Source organism: Leptonychotes weddellii, chromosome 8 (assembly GCF_054177405.1).
Source record: "Leptonychotes weddellii isolate Sample4059 chromosome 8, ASM5417740v2, whole genome shotgun sequence".
NCBI classification, from domain to species: Eukaryota; Metazoa; Chordata; class Mammalia; order Carnivora; family Phocidae; genus Leptonychotes; species Leptonychotes weddellii.
Genome location: NC_138376.1, coordinates 79217236 through 79241169, shown reverse-complemented (window position 1 = coordinate 79241169; position 23934 = coordinate 79217236). Strand labels below are relative to the sequence as shown.

At 36.2% G+C, this 23934-nt stretch overlaps 1 protein-coding gene across 4 annotated transcripts in view; it reads left to right on the top strand.

Annotated features, from left to right (window-relative positions):
• Positions 1–23934, top strand: part of HACE1 (HECT domain and ankyrin repeat containing E3 ubiquitin protein ligase 1) — a 103181-nt gene that overhangs the window by 12416 nt on the left and 66831 nt on the right. For 3 of the 4 annotated variants that reach the window (XM_006736862.3, XM_081828723.1, XM_081828724.1), the window contains 3 exons: positions 1545–1620; positions 13048–13179; positions 21525–21607. In XM_006736862.3, the coding sequence (XP_006736925.1) occupies positions 1545–1620; positions 13048–13179; positions 21525–21607 (291 nt within the window). The remainder of the gene's footprint in view (positions 1–1544; positions 1621–13047; positions 13180–21524; positions 21608–23934) is intronic. The other variant, XM_031031820.2, reaches the window with a different exon arrangement.

Sequence of the window (23934 nt, the reverse complement as noted above, 5' to 3'; positions counted from 1 at the left end):
TAGGATGATTTGCCCCTGTGTCATTTGGGTTACCATAAGCTTCCTGTAATTGTTGCAATATCTGGGCAGGAAAATAGTTGCTTCCTGTACAGGAGGATCCAGTGTTGCTCATGATTATATGAGATTGTTAAAAAAAATAAAAGACTTCAGAATTGTTGTGTATTCTTAGGTTGCATGTTGGTCAGATTTGAAACACGATTTTTTTCTTTATATTTTGGGCTAGGTTGTGACCTCATAAAGGACAGAGCCCATGTGTTAATTAATGTTTTAGCTCTAATTCTTGGCAAAATAAGTGCTCATTTAGTGGATTGTTTTGACATCCTGAGATTCTATAAAATATCAATAATGATTGTTAAATGAGGAAAAAAAGGATACATTTCTCATACTGCTCTCTGTCTTTTACAGTTCATTTTTGGTTTGGGAAGCATTATGGATTTTTGCTTTTCTTCAGCAGCTCCCTCTAAACACCTCCTTGGGACTATTTCCCTGGCCCATTTCCACCTAAGTGTTTGTTTTGGCAATAGGCAAGTGGTCTAAGAGGCTCTTGAAGATGTTTTAGAAATCCAGCAATATGGGTATAGGCACACATACACATATTTTGAACAATGTATTCATTTTAATAGGGCTGTCTGGTCTGTTGTCTCAGGATTGTTGAAGATTTATTTCCTATGGTTTTCAGAACAGTTTATTAGATAAGCTTTATAAATGTTGAACTTACAAGTTTCTCAGAACTTTTTCTTTCTTTTCTTTGACTATAATGCTGATTTTAAATGACATTTAATTTCATTTCAGATACAAAAACCAAAGCTAGAAAAGTAATTTGTTCCCTTTTAAAAAGATCTTTTCAGTTAATAAAAATTTTAGCTATTAACTTAAAGGATTGAATAATTAATAATCAGTCAATAAAGTTTTATTGAGTTCATTGAGAGCACCTAGCTATGCTTAATACTGAGTTTATTAAAGAAATATACAATTCATGGCATGAGAAATTTTTTTTTTTTTTAAGATTTTATTTATTTATTTGACAGAGACAGCGAGAGAGGGAACACAAGCAGGGGGGAGGGGGAGAGGGAGAAGCAGGCTTCCGACGGAGCAAGGAGCCTGATGCGGGGGCTCGATCCCAGAACCCTGGGATTATGACCTGAGCCAAAGGCAGACGCTTAACGACTGAGCCACCCAGGTGCCCCATGGCTTGAGAAATTTATGATCTAATTGAGTGAATGGTAACACATAAACATACATACTCTATTATATACTATCTATTTTGTATATAGCATATATAGTACTACAAATGTAGTATATCCATATGTTAATACTGTATATGTAACCTATGGTATATAATACGCTATTACATATACACTGTTACATATTTTTTATATGTCACAATTTTTTCATTTTATTTCAGATGTTAAAACGTTTGTTTAAAAACCTGTAGATTGATACTTGCCATCAACTAGTATTGAGTGTAGTCAATATTTCAGTAAAATAATTGTCATTGGCTTATTTTTCTTGTACCAGTTATTCTGTCTCTTTTTTCTTTTCAGGCAGAAGAAGTGCATGAGTAAATTATTAGAATACAGTGCTGATGTCAACATTTGTAATAATGAAGGCCTTACAGCAGTAAGTGCTAAGAATTTATGTGAGAGCTTTAAAATACTTTTTAGAAAATAATATTGAAGGTGATAGTGATGCAAAGTGCAGTACAAGTGTTTCTGCAGGTTACTTCTGTAGAAAGATTTGAGACATAGTTCTCTACTGTATTTATTAAGAGAAGTTATGGGTTCACTATGTTTCTCCTTTCTCCTTTTTGTTTGTGACCTTTCATTTATTTTGAAGCCTTTGTCCTCTAGCTTTTGTCACTGACTTTCAGGTGATTTTTTAGGAGCATGTCTGCTGTGTTATGAGTTCATTATAGGAGAGCTATTTTTTATTATGTCCTTTAAAATTATTTTAATATGTACATTTCAGAAAAATTGGATGGCTAGGTAGAAAGGAAAAAGGTAATGAATGGAATGATCACTCACTATATCCTCTGCACTCAGAGATAATCACTGTTAATATTTTGGTCTATATCTTTCAGACTTGTTATATCTTACCTAAACTAGTATTTTTATCCATTTTGCTGTGTCACTTTCTTTTCAAAAATAAGTTAATATATTTTTGATCCATGTAGATGTTATTTGGAGGTAGTGTGGGATATTTCTGAAAAGATTGTTGAAATCCAAAAATTTTTAAAAAATTTTATTTTAATTCCAGTATAGTTAATATACAGTGTTATGTTAGTTTCAGATGTACAATATAGTGATTCAAGAGTTCTATACATGAAATCTAAAAATATTAATCATTATCATTATTTAATGGAGCTTTATTCATTTTAGAAGTAGATATAAAAGAGAATTATGTGATTATTGAGAAATTATTTTGAAGTTGTGACAGAAGATGTTAAATTTTTTTTTTTTTAAGATTTTATTTATTTATTTGACAGAGATAGCAAGAGCAGGAACACAAGCAGGGGGAGTGGGAGAGGGAGAAGCAGGCTTCCTGCCACGCAGGGAGCCCGATGCGGGGCTTCATCCCAGGACCCTGGGATCATGTCCTGAGCCGAAGACAGATGCTTAACGACTGAGCCACCCAGGCGCCCTGTGGATGTTAAATTTTATATATTAAATTTTACCTTCCTGTATGTGAGGTTACGCATGTATGAATTAAGTGGATGTTGAGAATCCTTTCATGATGCCTATCAAATCAATATGTTGTATCCTTTAAATATCCTACAATTTTGTCAATTATACCTCATTAAAGTTGAAAAAATTTTTTATTAAGTTTTTAATTCTAATTCCAGTATAGTTAACATACAGTGTTCTATTAGTTTCAAGTGTACACTATAGTGATTCCACAATTCTATACGTTATCAAGTGTTCATCATGATAAGTGTACTCTTAATCCCCTACACCTACTTCACCCATCCCCCCCGCCCACCTTCCCTCTGGTAACCATTAGTTTGTTCTCTGTAGTTAAGAGCCTGTTTCTTGGTTTGAAAAAAAAAAATTTTTTTTTTTTTTTTAACCTTTCTTGGTAGTATTTGTAGATTCTGAATCTTTTAATTTGTGGATAAAGAATATTATTTACATACCATGCCAGTTTTCAAGGCTTTCTGACTAAAATGAAGGTGGGGATACTGGGCATAAAAAAACAGCTTCCCTAAGATTTGCTTTGTTCTCTGTGAATGAGTTATTTAAGATAAAGAATAAGCTCAATCATTATTAATATGGAACCCACAATTCCTGTGATAATCTAGATTTTGTTTTATATATATGTGTGTGTGTGTGTATATTAAGATTTTATTTATTTTTTTGAGATAGAGAATGAGAGAGAGTACAAGCCGGGGTGCAGAGAGAGAGGGAGAAACAGGCTCCCCATTGAGCAGGGAGCCCGATGGGGGGCTTGATCCCAGGACCCTGGGATCATGACCTGAGCCGAAAGCAGATGCTTAACTAGCTGAGCCACGAGGCACCCCGATTTTTTAATATATTAACAACATAATGCCATCTGTTCTGTAAAGAAAAACTGTAGAATGAATATTTACCAGATGCTTAATGATATGGTACCTACTACTGAGGATTATAAAATTATGGAACTAACATAGACCTATCTTTAGGACACTATCTAGTATAGGCAAGATAAGATGTTCAATATTAACATAATCTAATCACATAAATTTTTATCTGCTAACTTCTCACTTTCACTCCTGAACTTTAGGAGAAGTAGAGTAGAAAAGTTTTTTACCTAAAATATTATTAATGCATCTATTTAAAGAGTCAAATGATTCTACAAAGCTTACTGTAGAAAAATAGTTTCTGCACTCTTTCTGCCTGGGACCAGCCTTGGTGTTTTCTCCTATGGCCCTGAATGGTATAGTGTGCTGCCTCCTCTTGGAAACTATTCTGGCCACCAACATGATTCTTCCTAGTCCCAGACCACCATGATGGAATTAATTCAACAGCTGGGCCCATTGACCCGATCAGCTGAAGGAAGCTGGGATGGTGAAAACGTGTTGCTGCAGAACTGAATAGTTGCCACCAAACATGTGGGACAGTAAAGCCAATGGCTCCTGAGTTGGAAGAAACTTTCAATGAGGAGCCAAGAGCCCCAGGATTTTTCTTACAAAAAGAGAGAACTGTTGAGTGCATGCTTTCTAGGCTGGTTATCCTCACAAAGGACTCCTCATATTTCTTCATTTGTTGTTTCAACAGGAATTTCTTGAATACCTACTATGTGCTAGGCACTTTGCTATTGTGGGATAGAGCCATGAATATGGTCCTTGTTGTCCCCAAACGTATAAGGAAGACAGGGAAGTTTTTTTTTCTTTCAAGTTCTTATTAAAGTTCAAGTTAGTTAACATTTAGTGCAGTGTTGGTTTCAGGAGTAGAATTTAGTGATTCATCACTTACATACAACATCCAGTGCTCATCACAAGTGCTCTCCTTAAAGCCCATTTAGCATATCCCCTCACCCACCCCCCCTAGTTTGTTCTCTGTAGTTAAGAGTCTTTTATGATTTGCCTCCCTCCATGTTTTTATCTTATTTTTCTTACAGGAAGACTGGAAAGTTAACAGGCAGTGGTAACACAGTGTAATGAATGTCAACATAGGAGAAGGAGATGCTATGGAAGTCTGGCAGGGGACCCATCCTCACTTAGGGCATTAGAAGAGGCATCCCAGGGACATATCACATGAGCTGAGGCCAGAAGGACAAACAGAAGTTAGACTGGTTAAAGTGGTGGTTGTGGGGCTGGGGGGGGCGGGAAGAGAGTTCTGGCTCTACGGAATAGATTCATGAATGCTTGGAGGTGAAAGAAGGCATGCTACATTAGAGTGGTGAGCTTAACTGGTGTTCAGGTACCCCAGGGGTTCATGGAGACTTTCCAAAGGTTTTTGGCATGGATAGTTACGGGGATCACTTTCCAGATCTTTAGCTTCTAGATGTGCTTTTTTTTCCCAAGATGATGTGCTCAAGAACATCCTGCAGTAGAGAGCCTACCCTTCCCACATTCACCTTCAAAATCGCTCTCCCACCCCTTTTTTTTTTTAAAGATTTTATTTATTTATTTGATAGGGGGAGAGAGAGTGAGAAAGCACAAGCAGGGGGAGCGGCAGAGAGAGAGGGAAAAGAAGGCTTTCTGCTGGGCAGGGAGCCCGACATGGTGTTCGTTCCCAGGACCCTGGGATCACAACCTGAGCTTAACCAACTGAGCCACCCAGGTGCCCTCTCCCACTGCTTTTTTTTTTTTTTTTTAAAGATTTTTAAAATTTATTTGATAGCACGAGCACAAGCAGGGGGAGTGGCAGGCAGAGTGAGAGGGGTAAGCAGGCTCCCCACAGAGCAGGGAGCCCAATGCAGAACTTGATCGCAGGACCCTGGGATTATGACCTGAGCCGAAGGCAGACACCCAACCCACTGAGCCACCCAGGCGCCCCTCTTCTGCTGCTTTTTGAATGAAGTACATTTTATGCTTATCCATCCTGAGTATTACTAAGGCACATTGTCTAGGATGGCCTGGGGATAGTGACAAGCAAAAGAACAATTCAAAGTATTGGTGTCGGCAAAGGCTGTCATTCAGTACCATAAACCATAAAATCATGGTAGGATTTCGTAGACTTTTCCCTGCCTTATACATATTGCTTTTAGGGGTAAGGTCATTAGACTTAACTCGGTTTGTTCTGAACTCAGCAAAATTATAAAAGTGAAGAAGTGGGAGTGATGGAATATTTGGTTGACGATGCCGCCTATATCATCCCCCAACAACTGTCAGAGAATTCATTGCCTCTAACAGAGATCTACAAGAACAAAGCAAAAGAACATTAGTAAAAAAATACTGCAGGCAATGTTGACTTAATCAGGGTGAGACACGTATCTTACCTATCTATATCAGGACAAGGGAGGAAATAGGCAGTGACTGCTAATGGTAGTGGGTTTCTTTTTGGGGAAATGAAAATGTTCTAAAATTGATTATGGTGATGAGTGCGCAACTGTGAATATACCAAAACCACTAAGGTGTATATTTTAAATAGATGGATTGTATGGCATTTGAACTGTATGACATTATACCTCAAATAAATACACATCTGTATTGTGATCCCACCCCACAAAAAGGACATATTCTCTTGACTTTCTTCCTCAGGCTCTATAAACTTGTAACTGTAGTTAGCTCTTCTCAACTATTTTAATAGATGTAAAAATATTGTTTCCTTACATCTAAATAACATGCTAGTATTGCTATTTTTTGATTTTTCAGTTTTAGGCATCACCAATTGACTTTATGGAAGATAAGGTTATTTGCTTTCTTTTTCAGCCCCACCTCCCCTTATCCCATCATGTACAAGCACATTTCCCTCACACCTTTCCAATATAGTTGTAATTTTAATTAGATCATTTTTCAGTATTTTGATTTTTTAAAAATTATATACATACTGTTCATAGTTAGGCCAAATAGTTTGCTATAGTTACTTTTCTTTATTACATAGCATTTTGATTTTCATGTAGTTAATAATGGCATTCTAAAAAAATTGAGATAATTTTACATTCATATGTACCTGTAAGAAATAATACAGAGGAATGCCCTCTATATATTGCCCAGTTTCCCTCAATGGTCACATTTTACAAAATGATAGTATAATATCATGGCCAGGATATTTATACTGATATAATTTGTCTTGTTCCAATTGCCCCAGTTTTACGTGTTTATTTGTACCCAGTTTTATCTGTGTGAGTCTATGTATAATAAGTTCTATACAGTTTTATTACCTGTATAGGTCCATGTGTCCACTACTATAGTCAATATTCTGAACATTTCCAACTCTACAAAGATGTTTTGTGTTGTTCTTTTATAACCACACCTTTCCTCCCCTTCACCCCATGCCTAACCCTTGGCAACCACTAATCTGTTCTCCATTTCTAAGATTATGTCTTTTTAAGAATGTTATATAAATTGAATTATATTGTATGGAACCTTTTAGGATTGGCTTTTGTACATTCATCATATTCCATGGAGATTGACATAGGTTACTGTATGTATCAATAGTTTGTTCCTTTATATTGCTGACTGGTATTCCTCGGTGTAGAGGTACCATTGTTGGTTTAACCATTTACCTGTTGAAGGACATCTGGGTCATTTCCTGTTTGGGGCTATCTTGAATAAAGCTGCTATAAATGTAAACAATGTACAGGTTTTTGTGTGGATGTAAAACTTTTCATTTCTCTAGAATAAATGCCCAAGAATGAAATTGCTGGGTTGTATCGTAGTTTCATGTTTAGTTTTAAAATGTTCTACCTAACTTTTCCAGAGTGCCTGCAACATTTTATACTCTGAGCAGCAGTATATGAGTCATCTAGTTTTTCAGCATCCTCACCAGCATTTGATGTTGTTACTGTTTTTTATTTTAGCCATAATACGTGTGTAGTTGCTATCTCATTGTGGTTTTAATTTGCATTTGCCTAATTGACATCTTTTCATGTGCTTTTTTGCTATCTGTGTATCTTTTTTTTTCTTTTTTAAAGTTTTTATTTAAATTCCAGTTAGTTAAGCTACAGTGTTATATTAGTTTCAGGTGTACAATATAGTGATTCAGTGCTCATTACAGTAAGTGTACTCCTTAATCCCTGTCACCTGTTTAACTCATCCCCTTACCCACCTCCCCTCTGGTAGCTGTCAGTTTCTGAATCTGTTTCTTGTTTTGCCTTTCCCCTCCCCCCCCTTCCCCTCTCTTGTTTTTTTTTTTGTTTCTTAAATTCCTCATATGAGTGAAATCATATAGTATTTGTCTTTCTCTGACTGACTTATTTCACTTAGCATTATACTGTCTAGCTCCATCTGTGTTATTGCAGATGGCAAGGTTTCATTCTTTTTTTTATGGCTGAGTAATATTCTCTTATGTATATATATCACATCTTTATCCGTTCATCAGTTGATGGACACTTGGGCTGTTTCCATAGTTTGGCTATTGTAAATAATGCTGCTATAAACATTGGGGTGCATGTATCCCTTTGAATTAGTATTTTTGTATTCTTTGAGTAATTTTGCTATCTGTATATCTTTCTATGTGAAAGGTTGATTCATGTCATTTGCCCATTTTTTAATTGGATTACTTTTAACTCTTGAGCTGTGAGAGTGCTTTATATACTGATGATATGGGTCCTTTATCAGGTATGTGATGTGCAAATATTTTCTTCTATCTCTAGTTTGCCATTTTAATTCTTTTTTTTAAATTTTATTGTGTTATGTTAATCACCATACATTACATCATTAGTTTTTGATGTAGTGTTCCATGATGCATTGTTTGCATATAACACCCAGTTCTCTGCCATTTTAATTCTTTTTTTTTTTTTTTAAGATTTTATTTATTTATTTGACAGAGAGAGACACAGCGAGAGAGGGAACACAAGCAGGGGGAATGGGAGAGGGAGAAGCAGGCTTCCTGCCGAGCAGGGAGCCCGATGTGGGACTCGATCCCAGGACCCTGGGATCATGACCTGAGCCAAAGGCAGACGCTTAACGACTGAGCCACCCAGGCGCCCCTCTGCCATTTTAATTCTTAACAGGATCTTTTGTATAAAAGTTTTCAGTTTTGATGAAGGCCAGTATATCAGTTTTTCCTTTTATGGATTATGCTTTTGGTATCAAATTAAAGGACTCTGTCTAACTCTAGATCTTGAAGATGTTTTCAGATTTTTTTTCTAAATTTTTATTATTTTATACTTTACATCTAAATCTATGATCTATTTTGAGCTAATATTTGTGTAAGATGTGATGCTTAAGTTGAGGTTCATTTTTTATTTTAAGATTTTATTTATTTATTTGTCAGAGAGAGAGAACACAAGCAGGGGGAGCGGCAGGCAGAGGGAGAAGCAGGCTCCCTGCTGAGCAAGGAGCCTAATGTGGGACTCGATCCCAGGACTCTGGGACCTGAGCCTGAAGGCAGATGCTCAACCAACTGAGCTACCCGGGCGTCCCTTTTTTTGCTCATCAAGTCCACTTACTCGAGCACTATTGTTGAAAAGTCTATCCTTCCTGCATGAAATTGGTTTTTCATCTTTCTCAAAAATCTATGGGGCATATTTATATGGACTTTTTTCTGGGTTTTTAATTCTGTTTCCGGGATCTATGTGACTGTCCCTTTGCCAATACCACCGTTTGGATTACTGTAGCTATATACTAAATAGTAAGCTTTAATATCTGGTTGAGTAATTCCTCCCACTTTATTTTTCTGTGTCAGGATTATATTAGCTATTCTGGTTTCTTTGCCATAAATTTATAGATAGAATAAACTTATTTATAGAATAAACTTGACTATGACAAAAAAACCTTGCTGGGATATTTACTGAGATTGTATTAAATATAGATCAGTTTGAGAATTGATATCTTTACTGGAAACACAGTATGTCTCCTCATTTATTTAGGTCTTTGATTTCTTTTTGTAAATGAAATTTTATCTCTTGTACTGTTCACCATACAGATCTTGTGCATGTTTTAAGTGTATATGTATAGCTAAGTTTCATTTTCTTTGGAGCAATACTGAATAGTAGTATGTTTTTAATTTTGGTTTCTGCATGTTCACTGATAGTTTGTAGAAATGCAATTCCTTTTTTGTGTGTTTATCATGTATTCTTGTGACCTTGCTGAACTCACGTATTAGTTCTAGGAGTTTTTTGTAGATTCCTTAGGGTTTTCTATGTAGACGGTCATGTCATCTGCAAATAGAGATAATTTTATCTTTCCTTTCTAATCTCTAGGTCTTTGTTTCTTGTCTTATTGCAGCTTAAATTTTTTTTAAAACTTTTCTAAGTACTTATTATTAATTCATTGTGAAACTTTACCTGAGCTTTGTAAATATCCTCATAAGTATTCAGTGTCTTTCATCTTCTTGATTAATTTTGAAAGGAGTCTTTTATGGAGACTTCTGTCCTCTCTAAGCTGGTTTGGGTGATTTCTAGGCCTCCTTCACAGTTTTTGTTTAGAATATCTCTTCATCATTCTGGAGATTTCTTTTGCCTTTCTCTTGTTTTGGGTTCTTTTTTATATGGATTCTGTGTCTGTCTTTGCAGATAACTATTCTGTCACTTTGCTGGAGCACATTTTCCAGTAGTTAACTGACAAAGAGTTAATGGGAAGTAAATTCGTTTATACTTCGCATTACTTGAATTTTGAGTCTGATTATGTAATCATTAATAATGAGTTAGCTGGTAATAAGATTCTGGGCTGCACATTGTTTTCCCTTAGAATTTTGAAAACGTTGCTTCATTGTCTTGTAGCTTTCAGTTTTGAAGTTTGGTGCCATTTAGATTCTTTTTTTTTTTTTTAAAGATTTATTTATTTGAGAGATGGAGAGAGTGTTTGCATGGGGTGGGGGAAGGGCAGAAGAAGAGGGACAGAGTCTTTTTTTTTTTTTTTAAAGATTTTATTTATTTATTCATGAGAGACAGAGAGAGAAGCAGAGGGAGAAGCAGGCTCCCAAGGAGCAGGGAGCCCGATGCGGGACTCGATCCCAGGACCCTGGGATCATGACCTGAGCCGAAGGCAGACCCTTAACCATCTGAGCGACCCAGGTGCCCGAGAGAGTCTTTTTTAAAAAAAAAATATTTATTTATTTATTTGACAGAGAGAGAGAGAGCATAAGCAGGGGGAGTGGCAGGCAGAGGGAGAGGGAAAAGCAGTCTCCTAGCTGAGCAGGGAGCTGTTGGGCTCATTCCCAGGACCCTTGGGATCATGACCTGAGCCGAAGGCAGCCGCTTAACCGACTGGGCCACCCAGGCGCCCGAGGGAGTCTTAAACAGACTCCTCACTGAGCACAGAGAGGGATCTGGGGCTCGATCTCATAACTCTGAGATCAGGACTCAAGCCAAAACCAAGAGTCAGATGTTTAACCGACTGCACCACCCAGGTGCCCCACCATTTAGATTCTTGACTCTTTATGAAACCTGTTGTGTTTTTCCTTTTTAGAAACTTATTGAACCTACTTTGTCTTTAGAGTTCTAAAATTTTAGGATTATAGGTCTGGGTTTGGTTTAATTATATCCATTTGGCTGGGTAATGCTGAGGTGTTATCCTGGAAGCTCATGTAATGGGAACTCAGGAAAAATTTTCGTAAAATACTTCTTTGATGATTTCAGTCTTCTGTTTTGCCTGTTCTCTCCTTTTTGAATTCCTGTTATTTGAATATTGGACCTCTTGGGCTAACCTTTTAATTTTCTTACCTTTTCTCTTGTTTCTCCCATTTCTTTGTCTTTTTGTGCTTCTTGGGAGGCTTCCTCAATATTCTAAATCTTTTTTGAGTTTGCGTGTCTCTGTCACAGTATTAAGTTCCAGGAGTTTGTTTGCTTTTCATTGTCCTTTTAAAAAAAAATAATAGCCTGTTCTTGTTTGAAGGATGCAGTCAGTATGTTTTCTCTCTGAGAGTATTTTTTTTTTTCTTTTTTTATTTGACAGAGAGAGAGCACAAGCAGGGGCAGCGGCAGAGGCAGAGGGAGAAGCAGGCTCCCTGCTCAGCAGGGAGCCCGATGTGGGGCTCGATCCCAGGACCCCGGGATCATGACCTGAGCCCAAGGCAGACGCTTAACCGACTGAGCCACCCAGGCGCCCCTCTCTTGAGAGTATTAAATATAGCTTTTTCTTTTGAAGTTTTTCTTTGAATATTCATGGTTCCTTCTCTGCTTTTTTTTTCCCTATGTTTTTTTTTTTTCCTTCTTTTTTTTTTTTGTATTTTGTGTTTCAAACTAGATGCATTTGTCAAATGTTTGGTGGAATTGGAAAAAGCTATTTGAAAGCCCCGTTTGAATGAATGAGGTTTATTCACTATGGGCTTCAGTGTTCTTGGGCATTTGCCTTTTGGATACTTCCCGATACCAATTTCTTTAGGCATTTACTCTCAAGCTGGTTAGATTCCTCAGAGAAACCTCTAACAATTGCCAGGAGGGTGTTAGCATTCTCGATGTTAGGTAGAGGAGAATTCTTTGGGATTTCAGTATTCAGTATGTAAACGACTTTGTCTCCCTTTTACAATGTGATATTCTTGCTTCATTGTGCCGGTTGTCACTAGAGATTGTTTTCAAGCCTCTTGTGTTCTCTCTGATTGGGAAGGGGCAGTTATTGGCCTGGAAGAGTTGGGGAGGGTTGAAGATATAAGGGTCTAAATCCACCAGTTTTCATCCCTACTTCAAGAGATGCAAGTTGCTTATCACCGATTCTTGAGCCTTTTGGGATTTTAGTGATCTGAGTCACCTTCCTTGGCTTTTTCTATTACTGGTTTAGGATTCAGTTTTTTGTTCTGACAAGTCAGACAAAAACTTTTAACTTGGAAAACTTGTTGCTATTATAGTATCTTTTTATCTTTATCGTAATGGGTCTGTCTTTTAAGGAAAGAACTCTTTATTGTCATTTCAGTGGTGTTTGGGGAAGAAATAGAAGTCGATGCATGTGTTTAAGCTGCCATCCTAAAATAAGTTTCATGATACAGTTTTTAATGGAAAACAGTCAATTGAAAAATGCATGGATAGCATAGTCCAGAGTTTTAACATTGATTATCTTTGAGTGGTAGAGTTATAAGTATTTTATCCTCCCTATGTATTACTATTTATGTATGATACATGAGTTATTTGGAAAATACAAGAAGTAAAGAATATGATGTCTGTTGTGTTAATTACCTTTTTATTCATGTTTACTTCTGGGGAAGGAAAAGTATCCAGTACCTTTTCTTTAGAGACAAGCTCTGCATAGAGTCCAGGATCATCTAGGAAGCAGGGTATTTGGTGATCCTAAGTCTAGGGTATTTAACTGTTGTGATCCATGAAATGCTTGATTTTGAAGTACATGGTGGTGTAATCTACATCTTGATGCATATTTTCCCCATATAAAAAATAGGAAAATATATGGGCTTTTATTTTAATCTTTAGTGTGTATATCATACTCACGTTTGAGAAATAATAGCAATATTTATCTGCTGTTTTTATGAAACACTCCTTGCACAAATGTTAAGTAACTAAATGGCTGTACAGATACACTGGCTGGCCGTGAATGGGCGGACAGAACTACTCCATGACCTTGTACAACACGTCAGTGACGTCGATGTTGAGGATGCGATGGGGCAGACAGCGCTGCATGTGGCTTGCCAGAACGGTCACAAGACGGTAAATTCAGCCATGAGGACTTTAAGTTGCATGTATTTATTTTTGAAAACTTTGAATTCATGAAAAGTTTTTCACTGTGCATAATTGGGAACATGAAGCATCGTAGCAAAATCTTAAAACATTTTTTGCATCATATGGACTTATGATTAATATATATTCTTTGTGGATAAAAAGAATAGAAAATAGTGCTTTTAAATCTGTTTAAAGTATTTGGATTTCAAATTTATTTCTGATTCATAGATTTTGATAGCTGAATATACTAAAATTTTAAATGTATGTTCACATGTAATTTTTTTTCTTTTTTTTTAATTAACATATGATGTATTATTTGTTTCAGGGGTACAGGTCTGTGCTTCATCAGTCTTAAACAATTCACAGTGCTCACCATAGCACATTACCCTCCTCAATGTCCATCACATGTAATTCTAATAATGTTCTTATTCTCAATCTTATTATCACATAACTTTTTTATATTTTATTTTTTACCATTATGCCTCAGTTACTGGGATTAGATGGTAAGAAAGTGAGCACTGACATTGCTTAAATATTTCAGCTTAGATTATCATATTTTTCTGCTGTCTTGGAATATGATGCAAGACTAGAGTGATGGTTGTTTTCTTTCTTACTTAGATTTCTAAGATCATGCATTTGTTTTACGTCAGTACTTTCCTCTTGCTTCCATGTACAAACATCTAACTTTAAAAGTTGCTAATAGTTTTTCTTTTATTAGGAGACTGCTGCCTTATATAAAAATTGTTAGTTTAAAATTTAAAATCTGCCTTGTTATAGTTTCCTGTCCTGGTTACTTTTGAGTTTTTTTTTTTTCCCCACATTTAACATTGTTGTTAATAGAAATTTATTTACTTGTTAACCATAACAAGAACAACAACAAAAACCAGCCGAAAACAAAAAAAATCACCATCAATAACTGCAGATACAGAAATTTGTGTGTTTAATATGTATTTTTTTTAAAGATTTTATTTATTTATTTGACAGTGGAGAGCACAAGCAGGGGGAGTGGCAGGCAAAGGGAGAGGAAGAAGCAGGCTCCCCACTGAGCAGGGAACCTGATGTGATGTCAGGGCTCAATGTGGGGCTCGCTCCCAGTACCCTTGGATCATAACCTGAGCCGAAGGCAGAGCTTAACCGACTGAGCCACCCAGGCGCCCAATATGTATTGTTTTGGACACACTCTCTCTGAGTCTTATCTTTGTGTTCTGAGAATTCCTGCTGGAATCTTGATTTTCATCTCTGTACTTTTTTCCTAATCTGGGTTCAGGATGTAGGATGCTACATGTTTAAATGGATTTATATGTGATTATAATTCAGAGTATTGCACTTCTTTAAGATAGTGAGGCCAAGAGTAACATTGTCTTATGTTTAATGAGTTGCATAAGAGGAGGGATATAGAGTTTTTTTTTCTTCCCTGGAATTTCTTCTGAAAACTAGTTGTTCATTTTTATTTTTTATTTTTTGTCCTTTATCATCTGAAAACTAACCCAATGTTTTCAAGGAGTATTTCCTTCTCATTAGTTTTTACTTTCTGAGAGTCAGCAGTATTAATTTAAAAAGTATTCTGTGTGAAAAAAAATGATCTGAAATGTCCTAATCTTGAATGGCCCAGGTTTTTAAACAATGGTTGCACATTAGAGGATGAGTCCTGCTGGTAGTTGTTACAGGACAGAAAAGCACCCACTTTAATATAAACACTTTGCCATAACAGGAGTGGAGTGTCATATATAAGATTATAAATCCTACCTGTTGGCCAAGAATTTTTATACAAAAAACTGGGATTCAGATCAGAAGTGATCTATGAAAACTAATTTTAGCTGCCTTGAGCCAGTGAAGAGACAAGAATTACTAAGAAAACCCTATTGCAAAACATGTGCATTACAGGCTGCATTGAAAATTTAGAATTGCCTTCTGAGGTCATTGAAGAATAGTTAGTATGAGTTTTATAATAAACTCCATATGCTTTACAACCTAAAGCAGGTGTGGTGAAGTAAGGGAGAATTCCTCATAGTCAGATGCCTTTGAAGAATTATAATCTCAAAAGATTTATAAGGGGGCCTGACTTCACTGCGATGATGAGTTTCACAGAGTGAGGTTTTGCAGATAGAGTAGAGGAGGAAGGGTACAAAAAGCCATGTTGACTTGTGGTTGATTGTATTGGTGAGTGAGATTCCATTTTATTATAGTTGGTCAATTATAGTTATCTGTGAGGATCATGAACAGATAAAGAGTATGTTTAGTGTTTTATGAATCATTGTATGCATCTTTAATTCTTCCTCGATGCAGGAAGGAATCTTGAAAAATTAGTCTATCTTTTAGCCTCCAGGCTGAATTATACTCCTAAAAATCTTTGTTGGTAGTTGTGCTAATATTACCTATGCCTTATAATTACTTATGTATTTCTGGGACATGTTCAAATCTCATTGGATGAGCATAGATATGATAAATTATTACAGGATAGGGATTATTGATTTTTTTAACTCTTTGTATATCTTTCCATAAGTTGAACACTGAGTATAAAATGCTTTGTCAGGTATCCTACTGACTTACTTTAGCTGCAAGTAAAAATGGCCTTTTTATTGTCTCAAAGTCAGTTCATGCATAAATTCATTAAAAGGTCTTCAGAACTTGGTTCCATATAGACATGTAGCAGTGCATATAGGTTTCAAGATTTATTTTTAAGCTTAAAAGCTTGCATATTGATTATATATGTTTTACAAAATAAAATAGAAAACTTTAAAGGGAGAAAGAAGCTCCATTTAAAGAGGGATTCTTGGGTGGCTCAGTCGGTTAAGCATCTGACTTCAGCTCAGGTCATGATCTCAGGGTCTTGGGATCAAGCCCTGTAGTTGGGCTCCCTGCTCAGCGGGGAGTCTGCTTGTCCCTTTTCTTCTCCCTCTGTCCCTCCCCTGCCCGTGTTCTCTCTGTCTCTCTCAAATAAATAAATAAAAAATCTTAAAAAAATATTTTTAAAAGGTATTAATTAGTAGCACTTTTCAGATTAAAGAGATATGATAAATCCTCTTAAATTTACTTTCTAATCTCACTTTAGGGTAAATCTCAGGAGAGCATGAAAAGATTTTGATCAACTGGTTAAGAGCTCTAAAGCTTTGTAGAATTTGTAACTGAATACTGCTATTTTCGCTTTAATAACAAGAAGTGCTGTTCAGATTTACATTATATTTTAAAAGACAAAAGATTTAGAAGAAAAATGCAGTTTTGTTGTAACTAAGAAATTGAATAATCTTTGCCATGATTTAATATAGATGTGTTGGTTTTGTTAGAAGTAAACCATGATAAAGATCTTGTTGAAAGGAAGTGGTTTGGGTAGTTGAGAATGCATTTTGACCATTTTATGTCCTTGCAACATAATAGCACTATGAGTTTTTTTTATTTTTTATTTTTGAGAGACGGGGCTAGATCTCATGACCCTGAGATCATGACCTGAGTCAAAGTCAAGAGTTGGATGCTTAAAAAAAAAAAAAAAAAGAGTTGGATGCTTAACCAAATGAGCCACCCAGGTGCCCCAATAGATTTTAAACTACTCTGTTCCTATTTAAAAAGGATCAGATGAAAGAAATGAGCATAACAACTCCTTAGGAATTTAATTTTTTATAACTTTCCTTAGGTCAGCTGTTACTAGCTTTACAATAGCAAAAATTATGGTTTGTCTTGGGATATTGATTTTAAAAATCACTTCAGAGTTTGGTTATTTAGCTGGCCTATTATATAGTCTTTGGCAAATTTTTCTTCCCCTGCCCATACCTACCTCCTATGGTATATTCTGTTTACTGTTTATGTAATTAAGTAAAGCGTTGTGAACACTTTGGAAGACACTTAAGAGCAATAATAGTATTGGTACTATTACTTCCTCCCTCCCTCTCTCCTTCCCTTCCTTCCTTCCTTCCTTCCACCATTATTAATGTGTATGATGTGATTCTGCAAGGAAAGTACAGAGAGCACTCTATCTGGACCCTTAATTCATTTAGTCTTGTGCAGTAAGCTAGGACCAGTGTGTTACTTGATTTTTAATCTCATTTTTAGAAAGTATGGTAAAACCTAATATTATTCTACATGGATATAATTGACTCCAGTTATTTTGGCCATAAACTGAACTTACTTTTGGTGACTTTTTCCTTTGTTATTAGTTCTTTAAGATTTGTTAATGTGTTAAATTGCCACAAATGGTTGATTATTGTTTTCCTAGAATAACTTGGATTTAAAAACCCTAGCGAATTGTTGAATGGTTTAGTCACAGTTTGTGTAAATTAGAGTACACAGCGGGATTAGATGTTGCTAAATTTATATAGCTAAATATGAAGCTTCACAAACAATATAAAATGATAGTTGAACCCTGCTTAGGATATATTTAAGCTCCTGAAACTTAAAAGAATTGTTTGACATTAGTATTACATACACTGTCTTTGAAAGAACTGACTGCATGTTTTACTGAAATTGTAAACTTGGTAAGGAACAGTGTTTACCTATGTTCAGTCAGCTCTCCTGATACCTTTTAGTCAGCATTCAAGCTTTTCATCCAGAGAATTACAGGACAGCCACGCAAACTTAATTGAAAGCTTTTGCAAAAACATTTCATTGGATTCAGCCTTGAGGCACAAAGGTAGATAGACTAACATTTTGGATTTTATTTTTATGTTCAGAGTAATTTTATTTATTCTAATGTTAGAATTCTCCTTTAATCACTTCTGGGAAATGTGAGCAAATAATAGTTCTGTTACTGTAATTTTAGACACAACTGGATAATAATGATTTTTACTAGATGTTATATAATACTTCAAAGTTTTGATAGGTTTAGGTGGACAGGTTTCTATAGAAAAACCTGTGTAAACCAGTCATTGATTAGTGAGTTGGCTGTTTTTCTTAGTGGATAAGTAATTCGTGCATTGCTGTCAAGTCATATCAGAATTATTTTTAATAAAAGATAAAGATGCTGTTTTTGTTGTTTTGTCTTTTAGCAAGTAGAAATACCACAACTCAGATTTTTACTTGTAATTTTAATATTGAATATCTATTCCTTTTTACTTTGATCAGTGTTATTTAGCGAGTTGACGCCAATAAAGTAGATCTGCCTTGGATTTCTTGCTTTGTAATTTTTCAGTGTATTGGGCACAGGTGGTCTTGGTTAGTCACTGCCTTCAATTAAATGACTTTGGAGATTGACCCAAACATTAGCTTTGCACATTAGTTTTCCACTCAGAATATTGTTTTATCACTTGAAGGGTCATGAAGTCTGTTGAAAGTGTGTTGTTTCTTCTCAAGGGTTTCTCGAAGCCATATGAAAATACCCTTTCAATGCTTTTCTTTCAAGGATCTTTCCTAGCAGTTTCTTATACTGTATGGAGGAAGGACCCCCCACTCCCGCCGGTAGATTATCCAGGAATAGGAGAATAGTTTTTTGTTGTTGTTGTTTTTTGTTGGGGGAGGGGGGCAGATATTGGACAGTTTCCTACTTTAAGAGTAGAGAGAATATGTTTCCTCACAGGATGTATTAAATTTATTAGCACAGTGTCCAGGCACATGTTAAGGTTATTCATATTATTATATCATTATGTATTTTAAACAACTATATAATTTTTGTAAATGCATAGTATGTTTTTTAATAATTTATTTCTGCTTCTGGGACAACTGGCTGGCTCAGTCAGTGGAACATGTAACTCTTGATCTAGCAGTTGTGAGTTGAAGCCCCACGTTGGGTGTAGAGATTACTTTAAAAAAAAAAGTCTTTAAGCTAATAATAATAATTTATTTTGCTTCTATGTGAATTGCTTGGTTTTAATTGCATATTAGTATATATTTTCAATATATATAGTGCTTTCATCTCTCCTGAGCCTTTTGAGTTACGGCTTTTTGTCTAATTTCTATAACAGCTAATGAACATTATTGCTGCTGTCCATCTCATTCTTGTTTTGGGCCATGCAGACACAGCTTCTAGGTCAAAACTCAGAAAGGAGAAGGCCATAATCAAAAGGCTCAAGTAGGCCTTGTCTTATAAAATAGTATTTTTCTTATATTTGAAAGCTGTGCTTGACCACTTGTCCTCAGTTTAAAGGAATTCTATAGCTGATAATAAAATTCTATGTAACAGTGTTTCTATTCCTCTTGGGTTAGAAGTGAATTCAAGTAGTAATACATGAATACTATATCTTAAAATATTTCACTTTTATCAGAATCTTTTCAATAAAGATAGTCCCTTAAACCGTCCTTTTTTGTCCAGTCATGAACACCAGGCAACAATTTTCAGCACTTTTAGTTTTCTTTCTGGTATCTATTTCCAAATAATATGCTTCTGTTGCTCTTTCTTAACTTTCAGATATCGCTGAATCATTTCTTGTCCTGGTGAGTGAGGATTTAACTCATTTAAATCCTCTTCCCATGCCTTCTTCCCCATTTCTAAAATTAAATTGTAAATTTTGACAGAAAAGATTAGGTGTATATATAGTTAGGTAACTATTGTTTACTGCTGAGTCAAGTAATGAATTATAACATTTTCTGTCTAGGGTGACTTTTTTTTTTTTTAAGACTTTACCCATTTATTTGAGAGAGAGAACGAGATAGAGAGAGAGAGCATGAGAGGGGGAAGGGTCAGAGGGAGAAGCAGACTCCCCGCCGAGCAGGGAGCCCGATGCGGGACTCGATTCCAGGACTCCAGGATCATGACCCGAGCCGAAGGCAGTCGCGCAACCAGCTGAGCCACCCAGGCGCCCAAGGGTGACTGTTTTTCTTAACGTTAATAATTGGCTTTGTTCAATTTTCTTTTTATGAATTAGTAATTTTTTGTATATGCTCCTACAGAATATCTCAGGACTATTTTCTACAAAGAAAGATTCATTAGATAGTATCAGTTCCTTTTTTTTTTAACTTGGGAATTTCTTAGTTTTTCCACCCTTTGAGGTTTAACCTGGCTACTGGATTTCTGGGAGCCTAGTGGAATGTGGGGGCTGGAAGTTTTCACTTAACTGTGTTCATCGTGGCTCCTTATCTCTGCTTTACCTAGGTATCTTGCTTGTCAGTCTAGAGCCTCCCTACTCACTTTGTCCAGATGATAAACCTCACTATTTTGAGACACTGTAGGGAGAGATAGTGGCTAACTCTGTGGCATGGGGATAAAGGGTCCAGTGGTAAGGTCCAGCTGTTTCTTTTATAGGCTTTCACTAATATTCCTGTTTAGAGCTCTTTGTAACTATTCCTGTCTTAGAAGGTACCTGGTACTTCCAGTCCCTGTATTTTGTATGTGTGTTCTACAGGGAGAATTTGGTGGTGTGTTGGAATCCACGTTTGCAGGCACTTAGACTTCAGCTGCTTTTGATCTGCTGAGTTGGTTTCTATTCCTCCACTTGCTTGCCACTTTCCCAAAACTTACTGACTTGTCTTGTATGCTGTTGTGTTCTTTCCTGTTCTTCCTTGTGGGCTTATAGCCTTATTATTTTACTGACCTTGTATTAGGTTTTAGAACAGCAATAATGAACATATGTGTTCAGTCCAGAAGTAATATTAAACAGTGTAATTCCAAAAACTTTTGGGTTTTTACATGTTTTCTTCCTTTTTGCAGGAGAAACCCAAATGAAGATCAAAGGAATAAAACCAGAAGAGATTCTTTTCTTTTTTTTAAGGCTTTCAGGAGAGCCACATTCTATAGATCTAGTTACCAAATATGTGATTTTACATTAAGATTTTACATTAACTTGCTTTTTCTTAGTATGACTCAGATGGTTGCAGAAGTGAGCTTAGGAGTCAGAGTATGTATAAATGAGACTATCAGAGAAACTGAGTTACCAGAAACTGGTTACTGTTACTAGCAAAAGGACTTCTTAGCTTTTTAACATTTTGAACTTTAATAATTATGATTAATAATTATGTTTGAGTTTAAGAAAGTGATAGTTCTGGTACCTATTTTTTGTTTTTAGAGGCAAAATTGTGGTTTCTAAATTCAAATATCTAGAGGAGCTGTGCTAACTTTACTAGCAATATGTGGCTATTTAAACTTGTTAATTATTATAAAATAAAATTAAAAATTCAGTTCCTTAGTTATTCTAGCCATTTTTCAAGTCCTTGGTAGCTACGTGTGTCAGCGATTTTCTAGAGCCTTCCCGGGTTAACACAGGTTATATTACATTGATAATTCCACATATATTGTTTCTAGAGAGTTAACCAAAAAGTTGAAGAAGTTCAGCCATCATAATTGTCATGTTCCTACTTGTTCTACTTTAAAATTTCAGGTAGTGGCAGGAGCATTCCTCATATCTATTTAAACTGTGATAATTGTGTCTTTGTTTGACTTCTCTGGCTTTACTTTTTGTTTCTTTTTCCTCCAGACAGTGCAGTGCTTGCTAGACAGTGGTGCTGATATTAACAGACCAAATGTATCTGGAGCTACTCCATTGTACTTTGCTTGCAGGTAGGATATTTTATATTTCCAGATGCTCTCATTAATGTATTTATTGCATTTCCAAACACAAGCATTTCTGTATATTTTCTAAAGTTCTCTTGTTTTCCCACAAATACTGTGTTCACCTAACTGCACAAGGAAAAGCATTTTCTATTATATTGCCAGTGTTTTTATATGTTATAGGTGGGAGCTTTTGATTTACTTGATTATTTAAATTTTAAATTTTAGACTAATTACTTAATAAGTAATGAAAAAAGACATCTCTATAATCCAGTAATTTCCGTTAAGTACTAGGTCAGTTCCAGAGGGATAAACTATTAAACTATGTTTTGGACCAGAGCCATCCATGTCTTTGCTTTCTTTGGATTTGTAACTTTAAAAAAAAAAATCTTTGAATTTGTCTTGTTAGATATTAAATTATGCATTAAGTTGTTTTTGTGCTTCTGTCTTGGTTCATTTTCTTGAAGCATGTATTTTCGTTGGTTCATTCATGTAATAAGCAGACATTTAGTTAGCACTCTGTGTGTGCCATATATTATGGCGTTAGTGATACAGTAATAAACCTAAGTCCATAAGGAACTAACAACATAACAATTATACATGTACTCCACCCCATACATACACACCCACATATTACATACTATGTTATATAAATGTAGTTTGCAGTTAGAAGCAGCTTACAGTAAACCACTGTTTCTTGTCTTTGGTTTAGATTATATGAAGTGCAGTATTTATTTACGCTCTTAAATGCAGATATGGAGTTCTCCAGAAAGCTCCTCTTTTCTTTTTTTTTTTTAAAGATTTTATTTATTTATTTGAGAGAGAGACTGAGAGAGAGAGAGCATGAGAGGGGAGAGGGTTGGGAGGGTCAGAGGGAGAAGCAGACTCCCTGCCAAGCAGGGAGCCCGATGCGGGACTCAATCCAGGGACTCCAGGACCATGACCTGAGCCGAAGGCAGTTGCTTAACCAACTGAGCCACCCAGGCGCCCGCTCCTCTTTTCTTCTTATCCTTTTTTCTGTTACACATCATTTTACTGGAGGTTTGTTTTAGCCTAAAAGACCTACTTTAATTCTTGTTTAGCTTCTCTTTAGGGTCGCTGATGTTACTTTTATTAGACTGCTTCAAATCATCATTGAACAACCTTGAATTAGAATACAAGGACTTTTGGATCTCTAGACTTCTAAATATGCTATCTGAATCCAACCATTTTCTTAAATTATACTTATGTTTTGGTTGCTTGGCTAGAAAACCAGTTCTTTCCATGGCGTCCTGAATTTATGAATAATGTCATTGTTTGATTACCTGAAATCACATCCTATCTTGAGCGGTTATCTCTAGATCACTCCTTTCTTTGAAGCTTCAGATTTGAATGGCCACCTGCCTGATTTACATCATCACTTGTAAGTCTTACAGAATCTCAGATGTCAGCGTGTCCAAAACAGAGCTTCTGATTTTCCTTTTCAAACCTTGTGTCTACCTTTTCTCATCTCAGTCATTGGTACTGTTATCCTTTCACTTGTTTAAACCAGAAACTAGATCATTATTTTTTTATTTCTCTCTGTCTCTCTCTGACCCTGAACTTGGAATTTATTAGTAAGTTCTGTAAATTCCACCTTCAGAATATATTCTGAATCTCCTCTCCAACTCACTGAAATGACCTTAGTTAACATTGTTAGCACTTGTCTAGAGTGCTGCAGTCGTCACTTAACTGGTCTCCCTGATTTCTCTGTTGTTTCCTTCCCATCTGTCCTTTCCTGAGCAGCCATAGTGATCTTTTAAATATTTTTTTTTTTAAAGATTTTATTTATTTATTTGAGACAGAATGAGAGAGAGAGAGAGAGAGAGCACATGAGAGGGGGGAGGGTCAGAGGGAGAAGCAGGCTCCCTGCCGAGCAGAGACCGATGCGGGACTCGATCCAGGGACTCCAGGATCATGACCTGAGCCGAAGGCAGTCGCTTAACCAACTGAGCCACCCAGGCGCCCCGCCATAGTGATCTTTTATGTGGATTTTTTTTTTTTTAATATTTTATTTATTTATTTGAGAGAGAGAGCGAGCATGAGGGGGGGAGGGTCAGAGGGAGAAGCAGACTCCCTGCTGAGCAGGGAACCCGATACGGGACTTGATCCTGGGACTCCAGGATCATGACCTGAGCCGAAGGCAGTCGCTTAACCAACCAACCAACTGAACCACCCAGGTGCCCCCAGAGTGATCTTTTAAAAAAAAATGAATTGACTTGGGGCGCTTGAGTGACTCAGCCAGTTGAGCGTCTGACTCTTGATTTCGGCTCAGGTCATGGTCTCATGGTTGTGGGATTGAGCCCTGAGCCGGGCTC